Source organism: Battus philenor, unplaced genomic scaffold, assembly GCF_028537555.1.
Source record: "Battus philenor isolate CCGP_79_NKW_IND1 unplaced genomic scaffold, ilBatPhil1.0.hap1 SCAF_28, whole genome shotgun sequence".
Taxonomy (NCBI): domain Eukaryota; kingdom Metazoa; phylum Arthropoda; class Insecta; order Lepidoptera; family Papilionidae; genus Battus; species Battus philenor.
The window spans coordinates 2498068-2511208 of NW_027181691.1; the positions used below are offsets into that span (position 1 = coordinate 2498068).

The 13141-nt window shown below is 35.2% G+C and overlaps 1 protein-coding gene across 2 annotated transcripts in view; it reads right to left on the bottom strand.

The window, feature by feature from the left end:
* LOC137926081 (facilitated trehalose transporter Tret1-2 homolog) overlaps nt 1–13141 on the bottom strand; it is a 57277-nt gene that overhangs the window by 936 nt on the left and 43200 nt on the right. For both annotated transcript variants that reach the window (XM_068769623.1, XM_068769624.1), the window contains exons 3-10: nt 11757–11918; nt 10872–11074; nt 9080–9266; nt 8037–8158; nt 4589–4765; nt 3065–3157; nt 2120–2346; nt 446–598 (exon numbers count right to left, since the gene is read on the bottom strand). In XM_068769623.1, the coding sequence (XP_068625724.1) occupies nt 446–598; nt 2120–2346; nt 3065–3157; nt 4589–4765; nt 8037–8158; nt 9080–9266; nt 10872–11074; nt 11757–11918 (1324 nt within the window). The remainder of the gene's footprint in view (nt 1–445; nt 599–2119; nt 2347–3064; nt 3158–4588; nt 4766–8036; nt 8159–9079; nt 9267–10871; nt 11075–11756; nt 11919–13141) is intronic.

Sequence of the window (13141 nt, forward strand, 5' to 3'; positions counted from 1 at the left end):
AGTATGGTACTTTTACAACGCGATTCCGTGCATTTCTTCGCCTGTATCGCGTTATAGAGGATAATACTTCACATATAACCTATATAGCAGCGAAGAATTATGTCCAATGGATTATTTGACTTATTTTTTATATGATTGTACCTTAAAAAAGTAAAAAGTTCAACTCGTTGATTATGTATATCTGTAAATTATGAATCGGAGAGTTATAATTCAAGAGAGTGACAGACAAGACATTATTTTTTATTTTTTGCAATCATCATTGTCTCCAAATTTCTTCGTAGTACTGCACAGTCACTTCAAATATGAGAATGTAGTCAATTATCATTGCCCATTCAATAACCAAATAGAACCTACATCCCATAACCAATAAAATTCTTTCTATTTCGAAAGTCACTTTCACAGTGAAACGCAACGTTTGATTGGTAATTTTATGTTTTTATCTCACCTGCCAGCCAGCATGTCCTGGATCTCCTGCAGGCTCTTGCCCTTGGTTTCGGGCACCAGGAACAGCGTGAAGAAGAATCCGCACACGCAGCAAACGCCGAACAACCAGAACGCCACGTACATACCAACTGCGTTGGCAATCGGCTCGAAATACCTGGGCGAAAAACGTACATCATTGAAGTGTTCGTACACATGTGTACACTAGCTGTTCCCTTTGCAGACTTAATACCCCCCCTAAATCTCCCTTTGTACGGTCTGTAGCGCTTGGGCAGCGGACTTAAATAAAATAATGTAGCAACTAATATATAATTGAGTATTCCAAATTGTATTGTTAATATGTATTAATTTTAGCTGTATTTACCCGAAAGTGAAAATTGTGTAAAAAAAAATTGTAAAAAAAATTTATAAAACGCTGTCGTGCCTCGCAGCTGGGAGAAGAAAGATCCGTATCAAATAGCGGCAACCCTCTCCCAACTGTCTGCGTTTAGTTAAAGCTATATAGTTAAAGCTATATATATTAGTTAAGCTAAATATTGTAAAAAAAAACACTAGCGATACAAATTAGAATTAATAATAAACAAAAACACCTCCCTTTGCTATAATATCCTTTCTTAGTTAACCTTTACTTGACAAAAGGAATATTTGTGCCAAATTTCAAGTCTTTGAGCTTCATGGTTCCAGATATATCGTGATGAGCCAGCACATAAGGAACTCTCCTTTTGTATATATTTATATTTATGTAATTGTTTCTACTAAATTCTTATAAAGCAAAATATGTTAAAACTGATGACACGAACAAGACTTCATCTGACTTCTTTTAAGTCCATAGATGTCCACTGCAAGGCATAGGCCTTCTCCAAAGATATCTATGGGGGATATACAATAATCGCCATGCTTAGCAGCCGGGTTGGCGATCGCCGTGTGGTATTATGGTATGCAGAGGACGCTGCTCCCCATCATTTGGAAACTTCTTTGTGAGCAGTGGCAATTATAATTAATACGTATAGTGTGATATATATAAGACTCGAACCCGCCATTTTCGTTCACAAGTCTCTGTCCCCTACCGCTAAGCTTTCACTGCTAGCCCTATTTTATTTAATTCACATTTAAATCAAATAATAAAGTAAACATTCCGAAATGGTCAATTATTTCTGGTTGTACAACGTCGGTAAGGATTTCTAGTAACTTATATTTCTAATTTACACTAGAAGTTATGGTTTAAACATTAAAGAATTAATAATATAATATGTGTACATATATCATTATGGTTTTCATTATATTACTATATTTATTATTTAGTAAATAACCAGTTTAACTCAAGTACATGGTTATTTATAGTTCATATTGCAGTATATTTATGGTTTGCCAGATGATAACCATTAAGTAATATGAATAAACTTCAGAAAATTCGCTGTTTGAAAACGCATTCGCATTTCTTGAAAATTAAAGTCGAGCCTAGAAAAAGATTCAACAGGCTTTATAAATCATGGTACATTAGCTTATTATAAGAATAGAAGAAAGAAATGAAAATACATGAGTTTAACATAAATTTAAAGAGCGCCATCTTAAATTAAAATAAAGTGTACTCTAAATGATGGAAGAATATATTTGACATATTTAAAGTCTATCACGAATATATATGACAGATTTCGTAAGATTTTATAAAAGAACTTACCTGGTCACCAAGAAGGAAAGGATCCAGCAGAAGGCGGTAGCAATCGGTGAAGCGACAGCCTTCACCTCCATAGGGAACAGTTCACTCATGACCGCCCATGGTAGAGGACCTAAACCCCAGCAGTAGGTGACGATGAAGAGAACCAAGGAGAGAATGGGTAGGAATCCAATGCTCGCGACCACTTCACTCTTCTGTTCGCTGAGCAGGAAGTACATGCCTAATAATGCCTGAAATATCATGAGCAGTTAATAAAAATAATCAACAATATTTTTTATCTGTGTTCAAAGTTACAAGGAGATTTTACATTAAGAAATATATATTTGGTATTAATCTTAGATTTTTATATACTACATATATTCTAACGGTGGATAGAAAAAAATAAAAAAGCAATTCTCTATGCCCATATTGGTTCAGTTAGATAGAAGATTAGTTATTAGATTTTATGACAATGAATTTTTTTTTTAGATATCTGTTCTTGACGGATTAATCATGGTTGTGGGAAATATTGTGTGGTATTTTGACACATTACCACACGCTTCAGAGATAAATCAATTTATGTATATATATATTACAGTCTTTTTTTCAAAAATAAATCAATTGCATAGAAAATCTTTTAGAAGCTATCTTAAATAAATAATATCAACTATATACAGGTCACCACGAACTGACAAGGTTAGCAATAAGGAGGACAAATGACCTGGTTAAGATCGTTAGAAGTCTTATTGGAAATCTATGGCCTTTGTCCAACAATGAACATCCTACTAAAACGACGGTGATGATGTATACTGATTAATATTAAATACCGATTTATTTTCAACCATTGAAATGAATTTCCAAGCCTTCAAATTAAACTGAAGTTTTATTGTAAAATAATACCATTGTCATTTTATTTATTGTGTAATTATAACTGAAGGTAGAACTTGTTAAGAAATAACAGAAACTCACCAATCCAATGGCAGTGCCACAAGTGGAGACAAGTAAGAGAATTCTTCTACCGAGCCTGTCCACGACGAGAGGAGTGATCATGGAAGCGATAACCTGGGGGAATAGATAGCATATATTGTAAATTCAAATTTATTATGGCTAACTTTTTTACAGGATCGAATTGGGGAATGCACTGCAAAACTTCGCTACCTTGTCCCACCTGGTTTTGGTCCACTACTACATTGGTCCACTACTACACTAACACAGTGGAGTTTCATAGCGATATACCTAGCGATTTAATTCAACGTTTCTGATCTGAACAGTCCAAGTATAAAATGATTTGCCGGCTTTCTTCTTCTTTTCAGTCAGAGGACGCCCAATGTTAGGTGAAGGTAAAACATCGTAAAACCTTCCGCGACCTTAACTATGTTGTCGGTCTACCTAATGGGGGACTGTCCGCGCCGCGTCTACCGACTCGTGGTTACTCGAGAACCTGCCGGCTTCCTTACTTCTCCAGGATTTTTACCCGTCATTCTCAGTGTCAGACTGTTGCTGACGTCTTAGTTGCTTTCCATCAGGCACTTGGTGGTCAGTCAAGTGTTTACAAGTACTATGTTGATTCAACTTGATTGAAGAGATGTATTATTCTATTTTTTTATTTATTATTCAAAGATAAAAATGCATGTGTTTTTCTCACTCAATTGGACCTGTTGAGCAGCGCTCTGTACTCGTCCGCTTGTAAAACACACACACACACACACTCATATATGCACACACACCTTGTGGACGCTATTCCGTACGAGACAGATAAGAAATGTTCAATTCGTTCTTTTTTTAAATATTGTGTTTTTTATACTTTTACTTAGCTTTGATTGGTTTAATCATTATAATTGTACATAGTTAGTCAAGATTATTTAGATAATTAGTACTTCAATTCGTTTTAAATTCTAAAATTCGTTTTAATTCTGAAAATGTAATTTATAATTTTTGTCTTAAATATCACTGGTTGGTAACTTAGATCAAAAGGCTTTTTGTTATATGGCCCAACTATTAGGGGACTTTTGTATTTCCCCTATTCTAGGTACACAGGGATAACAGTTACAATATTTTTTTTAATAAATTTTCTTATTTTCATACACCTCTTCCTTCAATTTTAATTCAAGAATAAAAGTCTTTCATTTCATTTCATTTTATTCGTCACAATTTCATTCCATTTCATTTTTTGTATAGGAATACGTGAAAGGATTCATACCACGCTTCACTTATGTGGCCTTCCTTCGATGAATAAATACATGCAGTACATTTTGTTTATTTGTTTCATTTTTATTTCTTTTGCTTTGTTATAGAATTAATACATTTTAAATTGTGTTTATTTACTTCTTACTTCTTATTTTCTTAGCACTATTATATTATCACACTTCTGTCACATTTTTTCTAATGTATCGCAATTTGTTCCTAATGATCATTAGGGTAAACTGATTTTCTTTGAAACACTCGAACCCACAACACTGGTCATAATTGGTGGTATAAATAGTGATAGCTTACCTGTACAACACCAATGATGATGGTAGCGATAGGTGGATCCAAGTCGGAGCCAGCGGCCTTGAAGATCGTGTTCATGTAGAAGAGGACGGCGTTGATACCGCAGAACTGTTGGAAGAAGACCAGGGCGCAGGAGATGTAGAACGCCTTGAAGTTGCTGCCGCGGAAGACGTCGGCCAACTGTGGAGAAATTAATGTTGTACTTTCCGAAATCACACTTTGAGTTCGATAAAAGGGCACATAATCATAGAGCTTCAATATTGTAATAGGATCGATCTTCCAACGGTTTTAACAAGTCCAGCTGTTCATCACATGTGTGGACATACTACACTGCGCTTACCGATCGCGCTCTTCACTGCGGAATCTATCTTACTATATTAATACATCATTTAATAAGAGTGCTGACAAAATGTCAGCTATACACATGTGTTACGTCTAAAAAAACACGCGGTGATCAATGTAATAATGTTTTAGCTCGGGGAAAGGTTCTCGTGGATACTCTAAATATTAGTTACTGTAATGGTTTAAGCTAAGCGCTTTCTGAGCTGTTACTCTGATCCCGAAGAAGCCTTAACACGTTCACTGCGGCTTGAGGTCGATTCAGCCTCATGGTAGACTTTGCACTGGTGCGGCGCGTAAAACTCGTGTTTTCTCTCTAGTGCGGCGGCTGTTTACACTCAACCGTATGAGGTATGACAAAGACAAATATAGCTTTCTTACTTTTCAATATTGTAAAAAAATATTGATGAACATGAGGCAGAAAAGGCCTCAACCGCACTACTAGGAAGTTCAGCTTGAGGCTGATTCAACCTCAGCCGCACCAGCTAAAAGTTCTTCAAAATTAGGCCCGCAGTGAACGTGTTAAATGACAACTGGTAATTGGCATTTGATAAAAGAATCCGTAGAATCCGCTGCTTACGATAAATATGTATTAATGTGAAATAATATTAAAGCTGCCACACTTGAAGTTATATAATGCAATGTTTATTAATTAAAGAAATAACAATGCTCTTGTTCACAGACATCGTACATCGAAACCAAAATGGTTGTAGCTGCCACAGTTGAAGCTATATACAATCGCCCAGTAGAAAAACCGCTAGTCATATGCCACAATCTAAGCAAAGATAGAGCAATAGACGGTTTAACAGAAGACGTAGTTTGAGTAACATCTAAAGTAGTTGAAGCGCCACAATTGAAACTACAAACAATTGCCGATTTGCTAAACCGCGAATCCCGACAGATGCCACGAGATAACAATGGTCGTTTTGATCGACGATTCTTATAAAATGTTTTTAAACAGATACCGAATGTTATCATTGAAGGATCGACGTTCTCTAATGGACGCCACTACACTTAAAAATATTTGTGGTGGCAATGTTAAGTGTTCGGAACTGTTGTCCGAGGTAAACTTTCGAATTTCTGCAGGAAGAACGCATTCCAGATCTCTGTTTCTTTATCAACGGCTAAGACAAATATCGGTATACGTGCACCCTTATACAGGATGTGTGACCTCCACAATTCATATGTTAGTGATATTGATATATTCTCGTGCTCTCTCGTAAAAAGAATTTAAAAGATAATTTCGTTCGAAATTATTGAGTAAACATAATACAATTTAAACCATAATACAAATATATAAACCATAATCTTTGATACTTGTTTAGTAATGTTTTATTTGTTTTGTCATTGTTTGACTATAAATCATTGAATGTTTCTAGTAAGATAGTTATAAGGTAACAATTGTAACTAATTTTATAATTATAAACTTCTAAGTTTGTATTTTCTTACTGCTTTTTGTTACTGTTTATTTCCAATAAAGTAAATAAAATAAATAAGCGATATATTTTAAGTACCGCCTAAATTGCGACTGTGGGAATACGGTATCATATTATTCCCTTTCCTTCCTTAATATAAAAAGCGATGTAATTTTGATCATATAAACGTTTCGTATGAAATAGCCACGCGGTATACTTCAAAAAAAGGTTCTATTTCTTTTAGGATATAGAACTGCTCCACTAAAGTTGTAACCCCGACGCGACATCGATGTGTTCGCAAACCGAAATATACAAAGGATTAATTTGCATACAAATAAACAATATGTTTAAATAGATATGAGATAACTAAATCAATTCATTCACTAAACAATCAAAACAAATATCACTTGTACAAGTCACATTTGCTTCTGTTTATACGTAGCTATATATACATTAACAAAGTACAATTTATATCTTAAACATTTGTTTATCTTTGTGACTAAGATACATCTTAATATAAATAACAAACGCAAAATCCAAACTCAAACTTGGCAATATATTATTTGTAATAATACGTACTAAGTAAACGTATCAGAATAACATTTAATTATTCGATATTAAACAGGTGCCGACCTTGCTATCTGTTCATGATATCTTCCAGGACTTGGATACAGTAGAATAGTAACTAATAACATCTAGTATGTATTTGTATATCTCCTTAGCGAACTCAAACTCCCAACGGTTCAAGAATTCTTTAAGGATTGCCCAGAGACTTATTTTGAGTCGGCCTATTCTCACCCAAACCCTCTCACTGCTCGCTCCACTCCCCACGTACCTCAGCTAAGGCTCGCTGCAGATACTCACAACACTGCAAGCGCTAATCACAAAGTACCAGCGACCACTTCATCAGCGACACTCCGCGCAGGACGTCGCGTCATTTACAAAAGAACAAAACACTACTTACAACACCACTACACCCGTTTTTAAGGGCGGCTTGCTCCCTAACCGCGAACAGCGTGGGCGAACCAAGGTTGGATCTGGATCCATCCTTGGCTCGCCTGTGGTCCACGCTGCCGTTCCAAGCATAAACACAACATCAAAGCTCTACTCGGGTAGAGCGGTTTACTACGTGCGAACGTCATCGTACACCTGGAATGCGTTTGTCCAGCTTCTATTTTAAAGTTCCCAGACCCTTCCGCTCCGTGAACTCAGTTCCGATGAAGCTGTAAAAGCCCTCGGGACTAACAGCATCAACTTCATCATCGCTTAAGAGATTTTCGTTATACAAATTTTTAAGCATATTATGTATGTGATCACAAACAAAAAACTCGGCTTTGTTTATTATAGGCTGTACTTCATCAAAATCATAGCACCCTAAACTAAACCTTTACTAAATTTCGAAGTCGTAAACTGAAGGAAGGCATAGCGTTTACGTGAAGCTCTCATAGTTTATATGAAATACCGCTCTTCTCTTATCACTATCATTGAGATAGAGAATAGATGGTTAATGGTTGTTACAAAAGAACCGAATTCTCTCATCATTGATGATCATGGCTGTTTGATCAATAATTTTAGTGCACCTACGATCTTATCTTAGAGATGAATTCTACCGTATTACCTAAGGTAATCGAGTTCATATTAAGAATTAAATTTATAACACTTTTCTGATTTTTACTATTCGAATATTGAGTACTTACCGTGGCTTTCTTCTCCATGGAAGCAGCGATGTTGGTTGCCATCAGATTGAGTTCAGATTCGACACCAGCACGTGATCTTCCTCGGAGTGTCATTAAGCATTCGGCAGCAGATTCCCGGTCATCTATTATATATAGTTTAAAGTTGTATAAATTTTTTGTCACATTTAAAACATTATCTTCGTTGTAAAATTGAGGATATCATATAAGCTATGGGATGTCTGACTCCTCATAGACATACAATATGACCGGTTGGAAGCGACTTCCATCCAGCGTTTCCTGACGATCCTAACAAGGGCTACCTTGTAGCCAGACTACCTTAGCTGCGCTTGTCGATCTGTGGTCTTCACTCTAGAACTTTCAGATCTCAATGGCAATTTGTTCTGTGCTCTATGTGGCTTATACGTTGCCAATTAAACTTGCCAATTCGATTGGCTATTTCATTTCTTTCGTTTGTCTACTGACGATCTTACTCATTTCTGTGGTATTCGTTCTTTCAGCTCATAGATGCCCACTGCAAGGTATATATCTTCGCTAAAGATATCTATGGGAGATATACCATTATCACTAGCTTAGTAGGCGTGTTGGTGATCGCAGTGTGGTATTATCGTATACAGAAGAAGCTGCTGATCATCCTCTAGAAACTTGTTTATTAGCAGTGGCAATCTTATTTAATGAATGTACAAAGTGAATTATTTGAGATTGTATCTCGATAATCGATTCCGCGATCTGCGATCGTAAATTTGAGATTTAAGATATTACTTAATAAATATTAATGAAACAAAAGAGACCTCTCTGCATTCTATGGCTTCACTGTACGGATGGAAGATCCACCATGTTATAGGAAATACAGTCAAGTATAAGCTATTTATAATCTGTGGGGGGGGGGGGGGTTCTATATCCGGCTGTGGATATGACGGCTGAAATTATGAAGAAGAATGTATCAAAGAAATATTGAATTTTGTAATATACGAGTAAGTATTTAGAGACAGATATATTTGAAGTTAAAAATAAATGTTTTTATGTTTATGTTTAATCTTACTCACTCTTTATCAGGTGGTACATTGGTGATTCCGGCATGAAGTAGAAGCATACGGCGAAGAATGCAACAACAGCGACCCCGACGTAGGCGACCGCGTTGTATGTGGTGAAGGGTCCTATGCCGTATACCAGCAGGAACCCGAGCGTAATAAACGCCTGCAAGAAGGAACCTAGAGCTCCTCTCACGTCATCCTGGTGGGAGAATAAAGAGTTGTATTAAAAACTACTTCTAGATTCTTCTTTTGTCCACACCCTATACAAATATCAATGGTTTCAAAAATAATAAATAGCGTAATATTAATCTAGTAAGAAAAAAATTCCTATTACTGGTTATTAAAATTAATTATTGTTTATTATCTGTCTCTGTTGACTTTATACTGCCAGATGCTAATAGCCTGTCGCATTATAACAGAAAAAAAATAATGTCATATATTTCAGACTACCAGTAAACCTCCCATAACACGGTAGTTAGGTTCCTAGAAAATGCAGTGAAATCGTGTTGTGTGAGACCAAGATCTAGTACAAAAAGGTGTGTTACGTTCCAAAAGTTTATTAAAGACAAACATTTTTTTAATTCGATGTAAAGAATCAAATTTTTATTAAAAATATTAATGTATGTAGAACACAAAGTTAAAAAAATATTTTAAATTAACGGAACCCTAATTTAATTAATTTATTTTGAACGATGTTGCCATCACTTTCAGAACTTTTGTTCTGTATTTAAAGTATGGTTTCCGCTCTTTAAAAAATCTATCGAACATAGCTTACTAATTTTTACTAGGTCATTGTAAATTTCGCAGAATGGATCTAAATAGTTTTGCAGTTCCCTTATGAATTTTGTACTTCTTCCTTTTGAAGGGTCTGTATTTAAGAAAAGTGTTGTATGTATAAAGATTTGCAGTTTTCTCATCACATTGCATCGAAACCGTTTTATAAGATGCCGTGTTGTATGAAAGCTGTAATAATTTACGTGGTAATTGAGAATAAGTATAAAACCTTTTTGGATAAAACTTTGACACGTATTACTAATTACTCTATATATATGTTATATGTTTATTTAGTGTGACAGCTCGTACAATCCGCATTCTAATTTTAAATGTAGACTTTATGTCTCTGTACTTATTTTTAAAAGAGTTTCAATAAGATCTTTAAAATTTAATTGCAGCTTTTATATTAACAAATATATTGCAAATTTACTATACGAAAATTGAAATATTTTTTCTAAATAAACAATTATAAATTAGCTTTCTCAAGCGTTCCATTAACATAGTTTTATTTAGGTTATTTGAAGATAACCCGGCTGTCGTGTGGCGGTCATTGACCTATTTTTGCTACAATGACAATTCTATTTGAATTCTGGCTGTGAACAATTGACAACGAAGTTCGATATGTTAAACATATTTATACAAAGTGGAATTTTTTTAAATACGATTATTGGTACAAAAAATTTCTTTCTTTTTTTTCATCGTTTCAGTGCCCAAAGATGCCCACTGTAAGGCATAGGCCTCCCTAAATAATAACTATGGGGGGATATTCCATGATCGCCACGCTTGGCAGGTGGATTGGCGATCGCGGTGTAGTTTTGTGGTACACAGAAGAATGGTACACATTGATGCACATTCTCTTAAAACTCATACGGAGAAAGAATACATCTATGCAATTTACTCGTTCCAAAATAGCCTTTTGTCACCATTTTAACCCCAGGAAGTCTACCACTGGACATACTCCACCATAGATTTCCAATAGAACCTTAATCAGGTGTCCTGAAAATTATTTGTTTGTGTTTAGTATACTTACTGTTGCAATTTCAGCGCAGTACATCGGTGATATAGTGAACAGCATCCCAACGGAGATGCCCCAGAATATTCTTCCTCCGTACAGGAAGCCCACGTTCGTCGCAACCGCCACTAGGATGAAGCCGATGAGCATCGGGACTGCAGAGCTGAGTAAACCCCATTTGCGGCCGATCTTCGACGCCGCCAGACCGCCAATGAAGGGTCCTTGGACATAGATTTACATTTAGCACCTTCATCATCATTATATTAGCCGCATCAAGTCTACTGCTGCACATATACCCCTCCTACAGATTACTAAAGGGACCAGTTGGAAGTAGATTATATACAATGTCTTTCAACAAATTTAACAAGATCGTCTGTCCAACTTATGGGAGGAAATATGAACTTGAAGATAAAAGTATTTTACATATATTATATTATTTTTCTATGACGACATTTAAACACCTGTTTACCTGTTATTTCCGCACCAACTTAGGTTGATCGGTAGAGAATGTCTATAAAGTATGAAGTGTGAAAAGTGTAAGTAAATGCCTATGCAATCAACTATAATTAAGAGCAGCAACTTTTTGCTTCGTATCTCTCACTATTTGATCGTCACAGTTTTTGGACAGTTTATTACGCGATCTATGCCGATCTGTGGCTTCACGTATTACTTATTGTGATACAAGGCCTTGTTAGAACTTTATCGAACCAGTGCACTTTTCTAGTGATCATAATTTTTTTTAAAGTTGTTACCGCTTTTCCTGGCTATATGATCGAAAAACTAGTAAATCTATGTGCATATAGTGGAAATAAAATTGAAACACTCCGAGTTCCAGGAGTAATACGTTGGTTCCACGAACATTTGAAAAGATTTTGTTAAGAATATGTGAAAATATGTGTTTACCGAATATAGCGCCGACGGGTAGAAGAGAACCGACCCATGCTGATTCCTCGGTGCCCAGAGGCTCCGGCAGAGGAGAGTCCGTGAGGTTCTGGTCTTGCAGCTTTATGTTGATCGGTGAAGTCCATCCCATAGAGTAACCGGCAGAAGCAATCGCAATGTTTGCTGGAAGACAAGATTTAAGTTACTGACTGCTTTCAGACTTTGTCTTTTTACTTCTTATGGGGATGTATGTATCTGTGGCGAAAAACTACAGTTTCAAAGAAGAGAATGTATTTAAAAAAAAAAAGGCTGGAGACACAAATAAACAATAGAGCCACTCTAGAGACACGTAATATATATACAAGGTAAACGCTTTAAATTGGTAGTGTATAGCCCATTTGATTTACAAAAAACATTTTCCAAAGTCGGATTACCACATATTTAAATTAATTATTGTTGATATGTATATTATTGTTTAATTACTCTTAACTCTCTGTCCCTGGGGATTTTGTACTGCCATAACATTAGCAATTCGCATTATAGTAAAAAATGATGTCACTTATTTTAGAATTATACGTTTATATAGCTAATTAGAAATAGGTGTAAAAGCTTTGAAGTTATTTGGCTGGCTAATTAGCTACTCATTCACCGTTGTGCCAAGTTACTGGCTTGTTGCATCTTAATAAAAAAACTAAGATTGATCACTTTGTAAAGGGTGATAGGAAATAGGTGTAAAGGGTTTAGAGCTGTTGTTGTGTTACATATTCAGCCCTTCAAAGCTTTTATATCCTGTATATTTCTGCAAATGCAAATGCAAACATTCTCGCATGTTTCTTTAACGATTGCGGTAAATCTCATATTTAGAGTAAAATTAGTATTTTTACACAAAAATGTTGCTAGTAATCTAGAAGAGTAAATTGTAAATTACGAAAATGTACAAAAACTGTTTACTTTTATTGACCACTCAGGAGGTATTAAACTTTTTTTATTCTTTTGAATGTGCTAAGCATCTTCGAAAAAAAAAAGACATTGATATAATGTACATTTAAGTACGTATTTGTACATAGTGTCTCCATTTTCTTATAGCCTCGACATTTATTCTTTTAACTTCAATTTAGCAATTTTTTATTTTACAAGTCTTCTATTTAAATTCAGGCGTGTTGATTATTTCGCGGATAAATGTTACATTGCTCCAGATTTTTAAAATAGCATAATATGATATATTCTTTATCATTTATTGACTGTATATGTCGGTTATCTGGACCTTTTATTTAAAAAAGTAGTCATTGTTTTTAAGATCCTATGTATTTTATAACCTAATCATAAACAGTTTGACAGTTGTAAAACTCAATAAATCATAAAATATTATGTTTGTCAGAATAAATATATCGTGAAACGAATAAACA